At 35.0% G+C, this 20,795-nt stretch overlaps 2 protein-coding genes across 2 annotated transcripts in view; one reads left to right on the top strand and one right to left on the bottom strand.

Moving 5' to 3' along the window:
* USP34 (ubiquitin specific peptidase 34) overlaps positions 1-20,795 on the top strand; it is a 229,928-nt gene that overhangs the window by 207,125 nt on the left and 2,008 nt on the right. The window contains 10 exon segments of the mRNA XM_037527455.2: positions 1,780-1,937; positions 3,515-3,593; positions 6,304-6,430; positions 7,004-7,111; positions 8,532-8,636; positions 8,754-8,878; positions 9,853-9,976; positions 17,812-17,891; positions 19,981-20,121; positions 20,219-20,362. Coding sequence (XP_037383352.1) covers positions 1,780-1,937; positions 3,515-3,593; positions 6,304-6,430; positions 7,004-7,111; positions 8,532-8,636; positions 8,754-8,878; positions 9,853-9,976; positions 17,812-17,891; positions 19,981-20,121; positions 20,219-20,362 — 1,191 coding nt within the window.
* The window catches only part of LOC119258981 (activator of 90 kDa heat shock protein ATPase homolog 2-like), a 34,969-nt gene continuing 27,442 nt past the window's right edge, over positions 13,269-20,795 (bottom strand). Inside the window, exon 10 of the mRNA XM_037527456.2 lies at positions 13,269-14,660. The gene's annotated coding sequence lies outside the window, so the exon portion shown is untranslated. The remainder of the gene's footprint in view (positions 14,661-20,795) is intronic.

The following is a 20,795-nucleotide window of genomic DNA, read 5'->3' as shown; positions in this document are numbered from 1 at the left end:
CAAGTTGATTGGAAATGTCTGTTTTTTCCTTACCTATAAAACTTACCTATTTTAATACATAATTTTTTAAAGTCTTATGTATGTAATGAAAAAAGCTTTGTGGTTCAACTTTAGGGAAGTATTTACTATTTAGATATTATTGAGATCTATTATTGGATTGTTTTGCTAAACTCTAGGTAATACTTTATCTTAGCTCTAGTATTTTTTTCTCACACTACATTCAAGTGAATAATATGGTTAAGGAGTCTTTCCGAATACAGGAAAATGCATTCTAAATCTAATCTCTTTTTCTCTGTGGACTATTTGTATGTTCCGTATTAAAGATTTCCCCCTTCATGTGAGGCTGACATCCTTGAACATTTCTTTTCCCTGTTGCCTCCTACTCTCTGATGTAAACTCAGCATTATACCTAGATGGTATAAATCTTCAAAGGGGATTGGAAGGAGAGTGCAAAATAGTTTTTCAAGCAGTTGTCAGAGGTCACAAACTGCTAATTTGATAAGTTGTTTGCTATATGGAAGATGGTGGAAGTGGAGGAGTAGGACCTTTTTCAAGACACTAAGCATTAAGTTCAGTCAAATGAATATCATAAAGGGTATTTTAAAGTGTTGGTATCATGGTATTTTTTTTCTTTTTTCTTTTTTTTTTTTTTTTTAACATCATTGTTCATTTTTAAACAATGTTTGCTTCCCCCAATCCCCTGGTATCATGGTATTTTTAACTACTGGTATCATTGAATTTGGTACTACATTCCTTTTTAATACTGAAAAAAAGGGCTTTAACTGTCCTTTAGATACAATTTAGTGAATTGTTTAGGCTTTCTCTCCCAGAAGGATTAACCTAATTTCTAATCAGAAAAGTTAGAATGCCCGTAATAAAGGAAGGTGAATGTTTAATACTAAAAGGATTCAAAACAAAGGCAATAGGAACCCAAAAGGAAAAGAATGAGTCTGACTTTGAAGTCAGGACAGTCTTTACTACATTTCAGTAGTCTCTATCACATTAACATAAATAATATTAGATTAGTTGCTAAACAAGATGTGCATTGTTCACAAATGCTGAATAAGTTATAACATCTACCCTTAGTTTTTTGGTTTTGACATCAATGAAATGTATCATCATTTATGATAGAACTTATTATATTTTCATGAAAATGGGGCTTAAATCTGTTTTACCATGAAAAATATGAGGCTAGGAGTTTCAGTTCATTGATAAGTATGTGTTAGAAGAGCAACCCTTTCATAATGTACCCAGAAGTAAATGAATTTATAAAATCACATTTTTACTAAAATGTTGGTTTCCATACTTTATCCATAACTTAAACTAACGATCAATCTAGAAAGGTAAGATCATTTCAAATGTTCACACAAGGGATTCTCTCAGAAACAGTACTAATTCAAGTGTAATTTAGGAGTGTAAAATTTTTGTAATAAAGTAACGATTTCTCATTTATTGAAGAATTGGGAGCATCGGTGTAGTATGTCCCTGGGCATACATTTTGAATTTATGAAACAAGTCGTTTAAACACAGTAAGACTGAAAATGATCTATATTTCCTTGTAGTTTTTAATCATCCTCGATATCTTTTTAAAAGATTTCTTTTTTTTTTTGTGAACATTATATGAAAATCTTTAAATATAATTCATTTGACTTTATGAATGGTAGTAGCATCCAACTTATTTGTATAATTTTGAAGGCTCACTAATGATCATAATATTAGAAATGAGAAGTAGAGGTGTAGGTTCAAAAAATCACCATAATACTTATTTACCCTTTTTAGGCAGTGGAAGAACTGTTTAACCTGATGCAGCTGTTTATAGCTCAGAGACCAGATATGAGAGAAGAAGAATTAGAAGATATTAAACAGTTTAAGAAAACAACCATAAGTTGTTACTTACGTTGCTTAGATGGCCGTTCCTGCTGGACTACTTTAATAAGGTAAAAGATTTTCTGCTCATTTTTGTTTTCCAATTGATGAGGGCATGGGTACCACCATCCCTTTGACAGTAAAAGAGGAATAAGGATTCATAACTGAAAAAACTTATCAGTTTTTAGAAGGTTTGGTGTAAGCATGCATTTAGTCATCTTGGAGGAAAGTATATTTTGGAAGTTAATGAGCTACTTGTGAACATTTCTGTTTGGGTTTGCTTTTGGATTGTTTTTTTCATCAGAATCTTAGAATCTTAATCTGCAATTTCCCATTTAAAGCTTAAATCCAAAGATTAGATACCTCTCTACAGCAAGGTAGCTAAACTGTTTCCTAGACAGTTCACTGAGCCTTCCAGAAACAGCATGCTCCCTCTTTGGATGAGTCTCACTGTAAATAAGCTTTTCTTTCTCTTTAGTCTTTCTTGTCTTCAGGAATTCGCCAAAAATAATGGAACTTGATCTTTATAACTTGTTCAGAGCTATAGAAGTTAATAAATGGCTTTATAAAGAAACTACCACAAACTATACTTAGAACTCCTTTAACCTTAGAGATAAGGTGCAGGTTAATTTCTTAAAATGCTTTTATATTTTAACATCTAAGACTTGGAGGTGATGTCCTTTATTAGGTACAGGTTGTTTTGGGGGTTTTTTTTGTAGTACTTTCCTTGAACACTTCATTATAGTATCTTATGCTAATCAACAAATTTTGGCATTAATTTTGAGTACTCTGTTTTCTCAAGGTTTACAACTTAACTTTTTTTAAGAGATTTAGAATTTCTTAATTAGCTTTGAAATAGTTCTTCGAAACTTTTTTCAAAGAAAAAAATTTCCAATTATGCTCTATAACAGCAGTTTCTAGTACCCTTCAATAAAATCTGTTAATAAGAGTTACACAACTACTTTTGATGTCTATTACATAAATTATTTTCAAGGTCAACATGTTTTTAATGTTCTTTTCCCCTTATGTAACTCTTTCTTCCCAATAACTAGCCAATAAGTGCTTTAATAATACAAATATATCTTTTTTTTAAAAAAAAAGATTTATTTATTTAATGCATACAAGAGCTGGGGTGTAGGCTGGAGGTGCAGGGGGTTGAGAGAATTCACCAGAGACATAGTGGGGACAGAACAATCAGATCTACTGAAATATTCTGCTGAGGGGAGCAGCAAGCGAGACAGGAGAGGTCTGCTGCACCATGTGGGTTAGCTCCCTGGGGCTGGGGATTGAACTCCTGCTGCAGTGGCTGCCAATAGCTTCTTAGTGCTGAGACTTAACCCCCTGTGCCCAATACAAATATATCTTAAATAAAATTTAATTTAGAAGATAAACCATTATAGATGTGAAATTGTTTACACTGAACTTTTAAAATAGTCCCATCATGCCTTACTTTCACCACTATAAATAACTTTTCACTTAGAGGTTTTTTATTTATTATGTTGTAAATCAATAAGAAATAGACATAGTAATATCTTTCAAGGTAGGAAAGTAGAGAGCCTAAATGACAATTAACTCCTCTATTTTTTATCATTTAAGTGTTTTCTTTTTGATTTGGAATTCTCAAACTGGACTTTATCTATTCTTCTAGTGCCTTCAGAATACTATTGGAATCTGATGAAGACAGACTTCTTGTTATATTTAATCGAGGGTTGATCCTCATGACTGAGGTACACTATAGATCTATCTTATTTTAATGTTCTGACCAAGACTTCTGTTTGGTGGGTATTTAGAGTTCATAGTAAACTATTTTTCAGGTGACTCAATTTTTATTACATAAATCAGTAAATGCAAATTTTTAATCCTGAAATAACTAGGTCATAATTTTTAGAGTGCTGTTTCTTTTTGCATAGTAATTTCACATGTTTCCTCCTTTTTAAAAAAGATTTATTTATTTATGCATACAAGAACTAGGGTGTAAGCCAGAGGTGCAGGGGTGAGAGGATTCACTAGAGAGAGTTGGGAGCAGAGCAGGCGGATCTACTGAAATACACTGCTGAGAGGAGCAGCAGGCGAGACAGAAGAGGTCTGCTGTGCTATGTTGGGTCAGCAACCTTACTGGCTGGGGATTGAACTCGTGCTGCAGAGGCTGGTGATAGCTTGATAACTGTCTTTAACCCCTGTGCCACCAGGGAGGCACCCCTCACTTTTTTTTTAATTATCATTATTTTTTAAAGATTTATTTATGCATACAAGAGTTGGGGCACAGGCCAGAGGTAGGGCTGGTGGTGCGGGGATTCACCAGAGACAGAGCGGGGAACAGAACAGACAGATTGCCCAAAGTACACTGCTGAGGGAGCTGTGGGCGAGTCAGGAGACGTCTGCTGCACCATGTGGGCTGCTACCTGGCCAGCCGGGGGATCGAACTCATGCTGCAGAGGCTGCGGACAGCTTAACCCCTTGCACTGCCAGGGAAGCCCCTCATTTTGCTTTTAGAACAACCACTTGAGGTAGATTAGTTGTATTCAATTGTAAGGACAGAAGTTTGAAATTCATGTGCTTCAGTAAAGGGCAAACAATTTCTCAGAAGCTCCCTTACTTAATAGTTACAAAAAGTAAAATTAGCATCATCAGAAGAAGCCAGTGAGACTATTACAGGTAGTTAAAATCAACCATGCATTCTTTCCATGACTCTTGAACATCCATAAATATTAGATAATTTTAAGATCTTGAACACAGAAGTACATTGTTCCTTTTAATAATGAAAATAAGACATGAGTGTGTGTATATATATATATTATATATATATATAGCTTAGAGTACCATCAAAATTAAGAAGTGGTGGCATAGTTTTTTCAGTCAATGGTGTTAACAATAGGAATAGAATGTGTATGAAACAGGGCTTTGAAAAATTAAGACATACAAAGGTAAATGGGAGAGCATTTAGATAAATAACTTAAATTAGCACAGGGACTAAAAATGACTGGCTATATTTAAGAAATGCCAAATATTTCTGGTTGGCTAGAACAAAAGGTATATGAAGAGTAGTAGTGAATTTCTTTCATGTATCACTTATTTGAATGTCTGCTTTGTGGTAGGCATTGGGGATACAGCAGAAAACATTGGGGATACAGCAGAAAACAAGACACACATAGTTCCTGTTCTCAAAGCTCTCAGGTTAAATGCCACACAAGTACATTTTTCAGATTATGTACTGCCACAGCTTCTGAGCTTTCAAATTTGAACTTTGAAATGTAAATAGTGTATAGGCTATTGGGAACTGATTTGTGAAGATGAGAAAAGATGGTTTAGTGTAAAATGAAATAGGAAAAAGCTTAAAATAATTAGAAGACTTAACATGTCAGTTTGATTAAAAGGTTTTGATTCCTACCTTCTGGAGCTCTTTTATCTCTTTCAGACTTAAGCATTTTGTGTATGACTAACCATTTCACCATTGTCTTTCTTCAGAGGCTCAAGAAAATCAGTTAAAGCAATTACTTTAGGAAATTTAGTCCCCAGTCTTCTTGTTGGTTGCCTATTGCTTTGTAATCTCTGAGGCCTGCAATCTTAGAGCAAACAGTAACACCACACAAACAACCCTCCCTCAATTCTGATTAAATCATAAACCCTTTCAGGCTAAAATGCATGTGCAAAATGCCAGACTTCCAAAGGTGAGGTCTGTTAATATATATTTTAAAAGAACTGAATAAAATAATTTTACTTTTTTTTTTTTTTAAGGGTAAAAAAATTATTAGAAAGGCTGAAATGATTTTAGGCTAATTTGAACCAGGAGTTTGTATAAGAAATGACTTGAAAATTTTGATTTCCAAGAAGTGTATGCCATTAAATGTACTTGGTTCTTTCTTCTGTCCTCTAACTTCAGACAGGAGTGGAGCAAAAATATGACTTACAGTATTCTTCAAATCATTCTTGGGCTCCAGGAAGGGGTTGGACACCTTCGAGTAAAAAAACAAGTTACTGGGACAGAGTGCCTTTTAACTCTGGAGGCTTTTTGGTGGTCATTGGTACAAGCTGCTTCTGAATTCGAGAAGATCCTTCAATTAGCAAAGTATCTCAAGGAGGCAAAACTATTCTAGCTATGGTTAATGGATAGAGCAAGAAAAGCTAACCAATACTATTACAGGCATTTGCTGTACCTCCTCTGACAAGTCCTTAAAAATGATACAAGTTTTCGACCTCTCTCAGTTGATGGGTTTCAACATTACTGACTCTGGGATAGAACACAGGGTAAGACAGGATGCTTGCTCTCAAAAGTCAAAATTTGACTTGTAATAGAACACAAATATATTTGCTTTATGTGCATATGCACAATTGTAGTTTGAATCTGAAAACATCCGTTATAGTGGATGAGTACTATTTCATGAGTCAATAAAGTAAAAAATGAAATTATTTTCCTTTTTTCTTTTTTACGACTTGTAGTCTTTCAACACCCTGCACATGATGTATCATGAAGCCACAGCTTGCCATGTGACTGGAGACTTAGTAGAACTTCTGTCCATATTCCTTTCAGTTTTGAAGTCTACACGCCCATATCTTCAGAGAAAAGGTTTGGTCATTCCTGCTTCTTATTTTTATTAGTTCAACTGTTAACAAAGTATGGCTTTTAAATCCCATGCTTTGAGAATTTGTCTTTATCTCCAGTTTATTTGTAGAGAAGGGCCTGATGCTAGTTAACCATTAGGAAGCCAGAGTGCCTTTGTATATTTTCTTTATGCCTGCATTAAAAATAGCAAGCAATCAGTGTCAAGATTTATGATGATTGGAAAACATTTCCAAGTACAGTAATAACTAGTACCAAGCTGGGTACTTCCATGACTTAGCTTAGATCATTTTTAGTTTTCAAGAGACATCTATAGGATATATCTCTCTTGTGTCCCTGTAAGGTGGTTTAACTCTGAACTTTCAAATAAATTCCGAAAAAATGAGACATAACTATCATTTAAAAATGTGTTTTAAAAAATCTGGCAGTTGGATAGTAGTAGCCATCTCATGAGACAGTCACTTAGCTTTTATCAAAAATGTTTAATTTCTTAGTGTTAGCATTTTCTATATTACAATAGGAAGTATGTGAAGAAGTTTGATTTCACTTGGCATATTCATGAATGCTTTTTATTTGCAGATGTGAAACAAGCATTAATCCAGTGGCAGGAGCGAATCGAGTTTGCCCATAAACTGTTAACTCTTCTTAATTCCTATAGCCCTCCAGAACTTAGAAATGCCTGTATAGGTAAGTTACTTGGAAAATATACCTGTTAAAATCTAGTAGAAGAACATGTTTGTGGGATTTTTTTTTTTTTTTTTTTGTAAGATGTGAAGACATTTGTACTTTTTTTTTTTTTAAAGATTTATTCATGTATACAAGAACGGGAGTACAAGCCAGATGTGCGGGAGGGTAAGAGGATTCACCAGAGACAGAGTGGGGAACAGAACAGGCAGACTGACTGAAATACACTGCTCAGGGGAGCAGCGGGTAAGACAGGAGAGGTCTGCTGTGCCATGTGGGTATCTCCCTGGCTGGCAGGGATGGAACCCGTGCTGCAGAGGCTGCAGACAGCTTCACAGTGCTGCGTTCAGCCGCCTGCGCCACCAGGGAGGCCCGACATTTGTACTTTTTAATGTGTAACTTACACTGGCCGGCAAGGCCTGAGAAAATTGAGTTCTGTTTCTTAACCTGCAATAAGGTAGTACCATCATTTATTTATATCTGTGCCCTTTGACCTTAGGTTATCTCTAGATTTCTTGGTGCTTTGAAATCTTCTGATCTTGTGTAAGCAAGGTTATCATGCAAATGTTTACAAAGTAGAACTGACATGGTAAAAGGTTGTGATTATTTCACCATGAATTCTTTTTGCATAAAGATACTTCTTCACAGCTGTTCTTAAGACTCCTAGTATTTTTTTTAATTGATTGCACATGTTTAATACAATGATTGTTTATCCCTGTTAACCTCCCCCCCTCGTTTTAAACTTACATTGAATATTTATCTTAGAAGCCTTTTAAGTTTGGAGACTATCACTGTATTTGCAATTTCTCAAAATGACATGAATAACACATGGGTATCATGTTTAAGCAGTCATTGGCCTGATGTGCTGTGAAATTACTGGTCTAGCCTTTTCCATCAAGAGTAGAGGGGCACATTGCAGTAACTGATTGACAGAAACTCTGCCAATAGTTTATCTTTTTGAGCTGAACTTTTATGTGATTAAAAGATGAGAATCGATCTAACTAGTAGCATCATGACACATTAAAAAAGTAGACTAGGGATTATCCCTCAAATCCAAAGAACTTTGAACTTTAGATTTCTTTATAAACTACTTTGATTGATTTAATGAAGATAGTGCATTAAATGTTTCTCTCAGTGTACTTCTCCGTGATGTTTCTCCTGGATAAAGAAAATATATTTTTAGAAAGTTTTAAATATAAGTGTTGCTTTCTAAATGATGGCCCTGTCATGGATAGTAACTCTGGTGATCTAAATTTGGAGGTCAGATAGCATTTCTCCTAGGTCAGGAACTTAAGTTTTAGACTAATTAAAACTTTTCAGCTGACACACTGCAGGCTGTCACCCTAATAGTATTTGTGAATTTGAAACTGGCAGTTAGACATGCTCCAATTTTTTTAATGCCCAAATTGTGTTTTATTTTCAGACGTCCTCAAGGAACTCGTGCTTTTAAGTCCCCATGACTTTCTTCATACTCTGGTTCCATTTCTGCAGCACAACCATTGTACTTACCATCACAGTAATATACCAAGTATGTATTCATCTAGCACACTACTTGAATATGGTTGGCATTTAATCTTTCTGCACACTGAAACATGGAGATTTTATTTTTTCCATTTATTCTTATTGTACACTTTTAATGTCTTAGTGTCTCTTGGACCTTATTTTCCTTGTCGAGAAAATATCAAGCTAATAGGAGGGAAAAGCAATATTCGGCCTCCGCGCCCTGAACTCAATATGTGCCTCTTGCCCACAATGGTGGAAACCAGTAAGGTATGTTGGGGTGCCAGGAAAACCATGTTTCTGTAGTACACAGTAATTTAAAATTTCCCCTCTGGCAGTTATATTAATTTAAATGACCATTTTGTGGCTCCTAAGAAGATTAGATTCATTTGGACTTTTTCCTTGTAGTGCTCTGAAATGTTGATTGGATATTTGCAAAATCAACAATAAGCACAAGTAGTAAGTTTTTTTCCCTTCAAAAAATAGCCTGATAGCCTTAGTATTTGTCACTAGGCTAAATTATAACTGGGTTATATATCTAAACTTGAAAATCATGTTAGGTACTTACTATTGTTTAAATGTCGCCATATAATCAATGACTTCTTTTACTACCCTTTAATTATATTCCTTTTACATAAGCTTAATAGCATTGATTGATAGATTTCTCATTTGTGATATGATTCTTGACCTCTAACTTATTCTAAAAATAATGCTAATTCCAAATTACAGAGAGAAGGTACATTGACACAGGATAGTTTATGTTTCAACGATTTTTCCCCTTGATCTTTTCTTAACCCCCTTCATTCACATTCTTCCTTGCCCATTATCTTTGGATCTTAAATATACTTAAGTCCTTATAAGATAAAATATTAAAAATAATGGATATCGTACTAACCATTACAGAAATAGTTTGGAATCTATTTCAAAAATCAAATTTAATTTACTCTTCTTGATGCTATGTCTATAGAGCTAAAGTGTCAAATTTTAAAATTCTACAGTAATTTTACTTTATTAAAGTATATAGAAATAATGGGTAATTTTAATTGATAGCACACTGAAAATAAACTTGTGACAATTTTAAGATCTTAATAACATTACTAGAAACTTGGAATTTAAAACTAGATTCTTATACAATTTAAATATTTAATCAGCTTTTTAGTTAAGCTTATTACATTTGCACAAAATATGCTCTTTAATTTATTATACAATTTAAGTGCAACCATTTTATCATCTTTAACCTTCAGGGCAAAGATGACGTTTATGATCGTATGCTGCTAGACTACTTCTTTTCTTATCATCAATTCATCCATCTATTATGCCGAGTTGCAATCAACTGTGAAAAATTTACTGAAACATTAGTTAAGCTGAGTAAGTATAAAAGATGAGCAGTAAATTCCACTGGATTATTTTAAGTCCCTAGCCATTCAGGAAGGGGAGGAAAAAAATGATACAATCCTTTTTTTTTTTTAAAGTGAATGTTTAAAAATATTTTCTTGGGAACATTTTTATTTTTATTAAGAAAACACCAACTTACTGGTTTCCATTGAATAGTTCTGCCCAGAGTTTCAGCTGGCCTATAAAGGAGTATGGAGTAGGGCTGATCACTTTTGTATATAGAGCACCCAAGTCCTCCTCCATCTGCCCAGCAGAATTTAAAAACAAAAACTGCTCTGCTTAGGGAGGCAGACTTAAGAGATGGGCTCCTCAGCCCTGATCTCAAGGGTAAGAAAAGAGCTATAGTGCCAGCTGTGCTTTGGAGCTGGCAATGCCAAGAGCAAGCTGAGTGGGCTTGCCAGGGTGAAACAGAGGTGCATATATGAGTGTTTAGGAGGTAAGTCTCGTAAAATAGAGAGGTGAGTGAAAAGAAATTTGAAAGGGAAGATACGAAATATAGAAAACAAAACCATCAGTGAATTATTGGGGGGCATAAAACTTGAGTTACGTAATACTAATGTTGTCTCTACAAGGACATGCCTGAGAGCTATAAAAGAACTGCTACCTTTGGGTGACTTCTCTAGCTGATAAGTCTTTAGAAAACATGTGGCATTCTTCCAGATACCCCCTATCTCAGAACCCCCAGAGATTGAAGGCTCTGTGGGTTCTGTGACTCTTGCTTCCTTCTTTAGGGATGTGACCCAAGATCCTCTCCAATGTCCTGTAGTTTTGTTTCAGAGCATGGGAAGTGAAATACTCATGTAAAATCCACCAGGGTCAAGAAATAGAATAATACCACACTCTAGAAAGTCCCTTTGTACTCCTTCTCAGTCACAACCCCTCCTTCCTATGGAAATTTTTTGATCCATTATATACTTACAATGGATCATTATCCAAGGTTTCATTGTTCAAGAAGAAGGAAGTGGTAACAACTGTCAGGGATAATTCCTCTTTAGAAAAACCATTTTATTGGTAAGTGATTAGAGTGTCTTCACATTTGAAAGTTTCTTCCACTTATTTTCATTAGCTGTTTTTGGTACATATGGCTGAAGTGTCAAGATGGAAGGTGGAGATGGAGTGGGGTGGGGTGGGGTGAGGATATGCTCAGATTTTTGTGATTACACAATGGGTCATGGCACTTGGTAAATAAAACTAAAACCTAGAAGATGCAGTGATGTAGTATGAGAAGCATTCAGCAGTTACAGTAATGGATAAGGAAAGGACTTAAAAAAAGAAGCTGGCCTTAGGAGTTAAGTTTTTGCTAATTGTGTTCATGTGGTGTATACCGAAAGTTATATATGGAGCTGTTTTAGCTTGTTGAATAGTTCTGACCTAATAATGAATGTTTTACTCTGGGACTATCTTCCTCATCAACACAAATGTTCAGATTCAGGAAAATTAAGCATGGAGGGAAGGAGAGAAGGAAAGAACAGGCAAGTAGCCGTCCACATTAACTGAATTAACTTTCATAATATTCCATATTCATCACTCTTAACCGTGAAGCAATGTAGATGCTGCCTTACATAGTGTTTAGTTCTCTCTAAAAGTATTATTTTGCAGAACTTTCTACAAGGATGAAAACAATACCAATTGTATCATCATCCACAATATGGTAGCTGCTAGCCATATGTTAGTATTGAAATCTTGAAATATGATCAACGAACTGATTTTTTATTTTACTTATTTTACTTAATTTTAATGGAATTTAAATACAGATGTGGCTGGTGGCTATGATATTAAATAGCACAGCTCTAGATATATATCAGAATATTCATAATTTAACAGAGAAATAAATTTTTCATGGTTATATCATAGTTAGTGCAGAAAATTTGATGTTATTTTGCTAGAAAGTTAGAAAGCAGTGCTTCCTTGATGCCTCTTTTAGGTGGGGATATATCCCAGTGTTTGAAGTTAACTCCCTCTTCTAACTGAAATGAATAGTTCCAGGGAGACACTCCTAGGAAAGAACTTTAGAAAGCAAAGCCCATATTAATGATTGTAAGGAGCAGACAGTTAATATAAAGTTTCAATTTGTATAATTTCTTCAAGAAATTATATTTGACATTAAGGAGAAGGGAGGATAAGTTTACATTGTCTGTCTTTCATCATTTGAGCCCAAGTAAGAAGGTCTAAGAGCAAGAATATTGTAACCATATAGGATTATCCAAAGACCTGTAATAAGTTGCAAGTCATTTCCAGTTTTGAGGAAAAGTCTTTGTGTCAATTTTTATTTGGGTAACAAAGGAAATTTTAAGATTTATTAGGGGATAAGAAGTGAACTGTGTAATAATTATAAATTAGAATTGCAGGGGATAGAACTCTTAAATAGTAATCAAAGGGGGGATTGGAATGCTTTTTGATAATAATAGGCTTGGGTTTAAGAGACAGAGAAAGATGAAGTAGAAGAGAATTCAGGGAGGGTGAACAAAGCTACTGAATGCTGTAGGAAATAACAGTGTGTCTGACACCATAGTGTTTTGTTTTTTGTTTTTACAATTTATTTATGCATACAACAACAGGGGTACAGGCCAGAGGTGCTGGCGGTGAGAGGATCCACCAGAGACAGAGTGGGGAACAGAACAGGCAGATTGACCAAAATACACTGCTGAGGGGAGCAGAGGGTGAGACAGGAGAGGTCTGCTGCGCCATGTGGGTTGCTCCCTGGCCGGGGATCGAATTCTTGCTGTGGTGGCTGACTGTTTGCTTCATAGGTTGCGTCTTAACCCCTTGCGCCACAAGGGAGGCCCAACATAGTATTTTGATACTTAAAAAGAACAAAGGTTAGCCAGAAATATTTTGAAAATAAGTAATAATGAGGGACTAGAACTACTGATGTCTAAAATACTAAAGATAGGGGTTTTATTTTATTTTTTAGTATTTGACACATATACATAGTTTACAGTTCAAAACAATGTCAGAAAGATATACATTATCATATCACTCACATACCTACACTCCACTTTCATTTTCTTTTCCATAAAAACAGCAAATGACAGTTTTTCCTGCCCTTTTTTTTCATAAAAGTAAACTGACGATTGAAACCAAGTGATATACGTGCACACACAGGCAGAATAGTGAATAATAGTCCCAAAACAAATAATAAGGTTATGAGGATACATAGTAGTCAGTCTGACAGAGAATTGGTACTATTAAGATAATTGGTTAGCATTCCAGGGCAGGGTTTTATTACTTTTTTACTAGTTAAACCAAAATAAATTCCAGGAGGATTAAAAGATTTAATTACCAAAAAAAAAAAAAAAAAAAACCAGGATCATAGAAATAAAAAGGAAAAGCATAGAATCATGGATACTACCTTGAGATTTGAAATAACCATAGTAAGCAAGCAGGAAACAAAAATGAAAAATTCTTATTACAGATAAAACTAAAAATAATGTATGCTGGAAAATGCCACAGATCGAAGTAATCAAATACAAAGTGTTAGTGAGAAAAATATGTGCATTCTTAACAAATAAATGGCCTAATATTGCCAATATACAAAACAGTGTTAAATAACTAATTTAAGCAAAGGACACGAACAGTTTACACAAACACAAAAGTAAAGTGTTTGGTAACCATATAAGAAGATTGCCTAACCTTACTAATTAATCAATGATTTTTTCCCCTCACTGTGAAACTGAGATAAAGTTTAGATGACATACATCTTAAACAGAATGGGTAGAGAGATCTTAGAATGGAGCCACCTTGGGTAGGCAGCTTTGCATTATCACTGTAGGATATCCATGCCATTTGACCAGTAATACCAGTTGTAGGAATCCATCCTATTCTACTCGTAAAAGTGTGTAACAGTATACAGAGGGTGTTTATTTTCCCATGGTTTTGTATTGATAAAAACTGGAACTCATGTCCATTGGAAGGAGTAAATAAAGCACAGCTCATCTGTATTATAGTCTTTAAAACAAAAAGGAATTAACTTGATTACATGAAAAAATTAGAAAATAAGCCATATTCTTATAAATGAAGGGAAAGATTACTCATTACATGCAAAGAAAAAAACAGGATTGTACTCTCAACTGTATAAAAATTAAATTATGGGATGTTTTTATTTTGTAGTTTAACTATTGTATGGTTTCAATTACCTGTAATGAGCATGCATTGGTTTTGTATCTGGGAAAGAAAAAAACCACATATTTAAGTACTGTAGAAAACTTATATTACAGATCTCATGGTATCATTTAGGTATCATGGTTCACATGTAAAATTAAACTCAGTAACAAATCCCTAGATTTCATCATTCAGTTTTTTTCAGCAATGAGGCCATCACCTTTAACACTGTTCTTGAAATGTTGATGCATTAGCAAATGAAAGAATAACTTTAACAAGTAATATGATGTACCTGGAAAATACAAGATGTTCAAAATCTCTAGATTGAAAAAGTATAGTTGCTAAAAGTAAGCAGATTAAAGGTTTAAATTATTAAAAGCACAACTCTTGTTCATGCTTCACTTCTTTGTGATGTCAGGGTTGTACTGATTGCAGAAAGACTATTTAGTTTCCCAAAAAGGTCTTAAATGGTGGGTATTCTTCAGAGCAGTGCCATTCATAGAGTCCAGGTTAGAAGCCAGCTGTTTCCAGTCCACCAAGGGCAAATCCATTTATCCTAGATTAATATATAGTGATTTAATAGACATAAGTTACCAGTTTGTTAACTTACAAAAGCATAGGGATGTGAATATTACTTAGTACAGCTAGCAGGTTTTTTCCAATAACCTACATGGGAAGCTGGGTTAATAACCACACTGGGTTGCTCAGCCCTATGAAGTCAGAAAAGGGGAAGTAGAAGAATCAAATTTGTGATACTCTTAAGCATTCAGTCTTGCAGTGGCACATTAGTCTTGGGCTTTTTTCCATCCATTGACTAAAGCTACCCACTTCCCATGGAAATGCTTGGATTTCTTCTATAGACAACTAGACAAAGAATTATAAGAATTCAGATAGGAGAACCTCCCCTAAGTGGTGTGTATATATACACATATAAAATATTTCACAGCAGTCATCTGGTCACCATTTTACTACAAAATCAGTTTTTAAGATGTTTCTCTTAACACACCCATTAACTTCTAATAGTAGATAAGGGATATTACTAAGTGAGAAAAGGATGTTTGAAACAGTTTTTGATTATTGTGTTTTAGTTCATGGAGGGGGGGGGATGAGTGAGTTGTAGACCCTGTTATCACAGGATAAAGTCACAGAAAGCAGCACTTTAGGCCTACCCATCCTGTTTGCCAAGACAAGACTTGGATATATGCTTAAGAACTCTGGTGCTTGTATCTCCTGTGCAAAGTAGTGAGACACTCCAGAAGGTATTGAAGGAGAGTGGAACAGAACAGCATTGGTGTTTCTTCTTGAGTCAAAGAGCCATAATGTTTCAGATCTGCAGTGTTTTTTGAAAATGCTAGAAACTGAATTTCTGTTGCTTTGACGGAACGACCTTCCTTCCAAAGAGGGTACAGCTAGGAGGTGAATAGGTGGGAGTATGAAAGAACTGTCTTCAGCTCACTGTTGATAGCAGTGTTCTCCGAAATGTGGTATACAAGATGGGTCAGGGAAAATCAAGCGCATTAATGTGTTTGACTTTTGCAATATTATAAAAATATTTAGTAACCAAATCTACAATTTCCCAGATGTTTTATTATCTAAATATTAACAGTAGAGGTGATCGATGTTAGTCATAAAAATGATACATGAATGATTAGCATTTGGTAAAACACTGATTATTGAAAAGATTATGGACTTTAGAATCAGATAACTGGAGAAGACTTTTAACTCTTAATGATCACTGACTTTGGAATTAACCTGAGCAGATTACATGAGCTCATTGAGCTTAATTTGCTCCCAAAAAAGGGAGGGGAGCAGAAATAATGCCTCCCAAAGTTGATGAGAAAATTAAGTGATCATCTGACATACCTGACAGATAACAGTTCATAGTTGTTTCCTTCGATTGTAAAATGAAGACATTTGTAAGAGAATACTACTTGGAGCTGATAATAGATCATAGAAGGCCCCCATGCCTTTTTGTTGTGATGGTGCTAGCTTTTTGGTAGTTGTGTAGGAATAAAGATTGTTTTACTTTGGGAATAACTGAAGTGTCGGGGGTAGTGGGGGATAAAGAGACTTTAGTATACAGGCAGCCTATATCGTTCAAGCCTTGGCCAACTCCTTCTGCAAATGACTGGATATTAAATATTTTAGACTTAGCAAGTCACACTGTGATCTGTTGCATATTCTTTTGCTTGGCTGTTTTTGTGTTTTTAAAACTTTCAAAATGTAAAAGCCCTTTTTAGCTCACAATGATACGCAAAAACAAGTCGTGGGCCAGATTTGACCTGCCAGTTTGCCAGCTTCTGTTCTACTTGTATAGGTAATTATGTAGGAACATGAGCACATAGGAGCTCTTCCTTACAGCAGCAGTTTTGACAACATGCCCTCATTTGCCTGTGTGTTATCATTCATGGTGGGTAAATAAATGCTTCCAATACAAACAGATTAGCTTAAGATAAAGAAGATGATGGTTTTCTTGCTTTTTATAACAGGGTTAATCTTGAAAAATAGAAAGGAAGTCAGTTCAGTCACCCAAGTCAGTTATCCAAAGAAGCCTACGATCCTTTTTGTGGGTAAAATGTCTATGATTTTCTCAAATCTGTGGTCTAATCCAGAGGTTGCATCCTGCCTGTTTTTGTGTAACCATTGAGCTGCTTGAAAGCTAGGATGGTTTCTACATTTTTACTAGTTAAAAAAAAAACTCACTTCAGTTACTATAAATATGTTGTGACACATGAAAGTTACATGAGGTCATTTTCAAAGATCTTAACATTTATTGAAAGACATACCCATTCACTAGTGTTACCTATGGCCTCTTCTACATTACTTCTACAGAGCTGAGTAATTGCAACAGAAATCATAAGGCAACGACATAGACATGTTTACTATTTGGATCTTTACAGAAAAAATTTGCCAACTTCAGGTCTAACTTTTTTTTAATTTTCTTAACTGGAGGAAGATAGTTTGTATTTCTCCTCCATGATTATACATTTTCCTGGGGTTGGGAGTGGAGTTTGACTGTTATTGCCACCTTGAGGCTAAGGGGACAAATTTCTTAAAGACATACTTCACATCTAGAATAGTTAAAAGGTTAAACCCACAGAAACTCCAAATAGGTATCTGACATACGTCTAAGTATGGTATATCCAGATATCCTAGGGACAAGGAGCAAGCTTTTAGATTTAAAGCAGTGTTTACTTAAATCTACAGTAAAGGTATGTCTTCCTATTTTTGGAGAAACAAGGTAAAAGTGTTATGGATGATAGTTTCTCTTATTCTCTACATTCTCTTGACCTTGTGCCCACCCTCCCCCCCAACCCTTGCAGTCTATTTCATGAAAATTATCCAGTGTGCAGAGTGGTAACTTAATCCTAGAAAGCTTTGGAACCACTTGCAGTAACCTTTTTTTTATAAATGTCCCAGGCAAAGTTCTGAGCACTCAAGAAGTTTTAAGTTGCCTCAGATCCTTCTAAGAATGAGGAGTGGGATATAAATTCAAAGTGACTGCATTCTAAATTACTGCACTGATTAAGACATTGGAATCAATTCTTCCCCTTTAAGTCTTTCATATATTTCTAAAACATATATAGAAAATATGCATATAAGAAAATATGCATAATTATGAGTAGAAATAGCCATATTGTACCTGCAGCATTTAATACCTCAGTAGTATAATTTATAACCTATTCTGATTTCTTTTCAAATATTAGGTGTCCTAGTTGCCTATGAAGGTTTGCCACTTCATCTTGCACTGTTCCCCAAACTCTGGACTGAGCTATGCCAGACTCAGGTAAAGAAAGAGTTTTAGATGATTTGGTCTTTTGTCTTAACTGACCATGTCAGTAATTTTAGGAACAATGGGTTGAAAACTGGCTGCAAATTGAGAATATTTTAGAATTTTGGTAGGTAAAACATGATTAACAGTAATAACTATTAAGCACTGGGCATTCAGTTGCCCTTTAAGGTTTTTTATAAAAGTTCAGTAGATTTGTAACAATTTTTCAAATAAGCTGTTTGTAATTGAATTTCTCACTTATAGGTCAGTATAAGCAGTATGGTAAAAGTTCCAAACAGAAAGATATTAGAGGAAGGAAGAATGCATATGCCATTCATTGCTCTCCCTTACCTCTCCCATCTGTCTCTTGCTTCCCCCTTTACCATGCAAACAGCTCCAGCAGAAACCATTGTAGCCACCTGTCCTTTAGCGCTTGTTCTTTACCTTGGAATAGTTTTTCAAGGGTCTGATGCTCTTGTTTTCTTAACTGTCATTAAGAACAGACAGCAACACTATATCCTCCCAACTTCTAAGTAAGTGCCAACCTAAATAATGATTGCTAAATTGTGCAGGGAGAATGGCAGCCCGGAGGAGGAAAAAATCAGTCAGTTAGTCCCATTTGGTTGGTTTGGGTTACGAAGAATGCCCTCTAGCTTTTTTAGGAAAAAAACTGTTGGTCTCCTGCCTAGTTGCATCTATCCATCCCTTGAGGAAGAGATGAGTCTGTCAGTCTTTCTTTGATGTAAACCTTTACCCACATTAGAGTATCTGAAATACACAGCCTCCTGTCTAGACAGTGGTAGTCTCTATTCTAATGGATGTGTGTCACCTGGTACTGTATGAGCTGTTTCTCTCTCTCCTTGTCCCTAACTGAACACCTATTCCCTAAAGAAATGTCATTTTGTTTTTTATGGTAGGACTCTTTGAAAGGCTAATATGTTGATCATATAGTTTAATACAGTAAGCATTCACAAAATGCTTGCTGGTTGAATTTTATTAGCTGAGTCATCTATTCACTACATTGGAGAACATCTCTGCTTTTACCCTCTCTGTACTGCTACTGTTCTTTTCATCTTGATTTGAGTAGTTGCTTTTGTTTAGTTTCTGTATTCTTTCATTGCCTGTTGTTTCCCTACTGTTTTATCTATACTGCTGTCTTCTACTCCCCTTTGCTTCCCCCAACATAGAATTTGCTATCCTCCAAAACTGCCCTTAAGACAGTGTCAAACCATTATCTTCCAAAGCCCTTACCAATCTATAGAAGTCCTCTAGAACCATGCAAAAAACACCATGCAGAACCCCTGACTGGTCGAATAAGACAATTTTCAAGGATGTGAAAACCTGAGTCCTGGTCCTGCTCAACTCTGTTCCGTAGGCGGCCTTTGAATAGTTTACTTCCCACGGTTGCTTACTCTAATTAAATGCATAAGTATACACTAGTGCATATTATCTAAACTTTTTCCTATTTTTTTAAAGAATGTCTATTTTATCTCCTATATAAGCAAACAGTCCCATGGTTAGAATGCAAATCTAGGGACCGTTTCTGCAGAAAGACATACTACTTGTGTTTAAGAGCCATCACCATTTGAAAACAGGGAAACCAAATTTTAGTAAAATTTCCATATATTGGGACCCACTGTGTAAGATGAGTATAAGAGGTCTGCTTGTTCACCTTTGCTTGCAATATTTATAGAAGGGAAAGGGCATTTTTTCAAATTATAACTGATGAGACTACAGAGTAAATATTTTAACCCATTTTAGAGAATAAATTCTTAAAATTTGTTTTTCGTCTCTGTAGGAGCTTTGGTTACCTATCATCCATTAATTGGTCCCCAGAAAACATTCTCAATCCTATTTGATACATCTCATTTTATCCAATTAAAAAAAAAAAAAAAAAACATTTGTTCAAGTCTCTTCCCCTGACACTGATACTATCCAAGATAGTAATATTTTAACTTTTTGGGACAACAGTTGCTATAGCTGAAAGTTTAGTAGATTGAGTTCAAAAGTGGCTTTTCTAGTAGGATTTTAAATGACTTTAGATATATATCAGAAACAGTGTTTAATATTTGCAGTTATTCAGTGCTTCTTCTCTTCACTTTAGTCTGCTATGTCAAAAAATTGCATCAAGCTTTTGTGTGAAGATCCTGTTTTTGCAGAATATATAAAATGTATCCTAATGGATGAAAGAACTTTCCTAAACAACAACATTGTCTACACATTCATGACACATTTCCTTCTAAAGGTAGGTTGTACTTTGGAAATGCAATGTGTTACTTCCAATAAACTATGATTTTTCATTATGTTGGCCTTTTGGAAATTTTTTAAAAAATCTTTTTCAGGTTCAAGGTCAAGTGTTTTCTGAAGCAAACTGTGCCAACTTGATCAGCACCCTTATTACAAACTTGATAAATCAGTATCAGAGCCTGCAATCTGATTTCACCAACCGAGTTGAAATTTCCAAAGCAAGTGCTTCTTTAAATGGGGTAAGACGTGTAGAGGGGAATGGTCATGTACTTCATAACTGTCTTACATTAACTCTAAATTTGGCCTTAGATTTATCATAACTTTTAATATTGAAACTCAGTTATATGATAAAAAAGACCAGATTTTTAAAGACTTTGTTCACTATGCCTTTCATGAATGCAAGTTTTTATTACCTTAGAAGACAGGATCTAATGCCATTAGGATACATTCCCTTTCTCTACTTGTTTACATCTTTAAAATATTACTTAAGATGTTTCTACTGAGTTGTCGGGAAAGTCATGACCCATTTTTGCTAAAAAAATATGTCATATGACTTTTCTGACAACCCAATATTATGCCATTGATCTAATGATCTATTAACTATAAAGACAGTTAACACTAAGGAATTAGTTAACCTTGTATATAGTTGCCTGTGATAGTGATGTCAGCACA

Source organism: Talpa occidentalis, unplaced genomic scaffold (genome assembly GCF_014898055.3).
Source record: "Talpa occidentalis isolate TD23 unplaced genomic scaffold, MPIMG_talOcc4v2.1 talOcc4.5, whole genome shotgun sequence".
Taxonomy (NCBI): Eukaryota; Metazoa; Chordata; class Mammalia; order Eulipotyphla; family Talpidae; genus Talpa; species Talpa occidentalis.
Note: the sequence above shows the minus strand (reverse complement) of the source record. Positions and strands in the feature narration are given on the sequence as shown.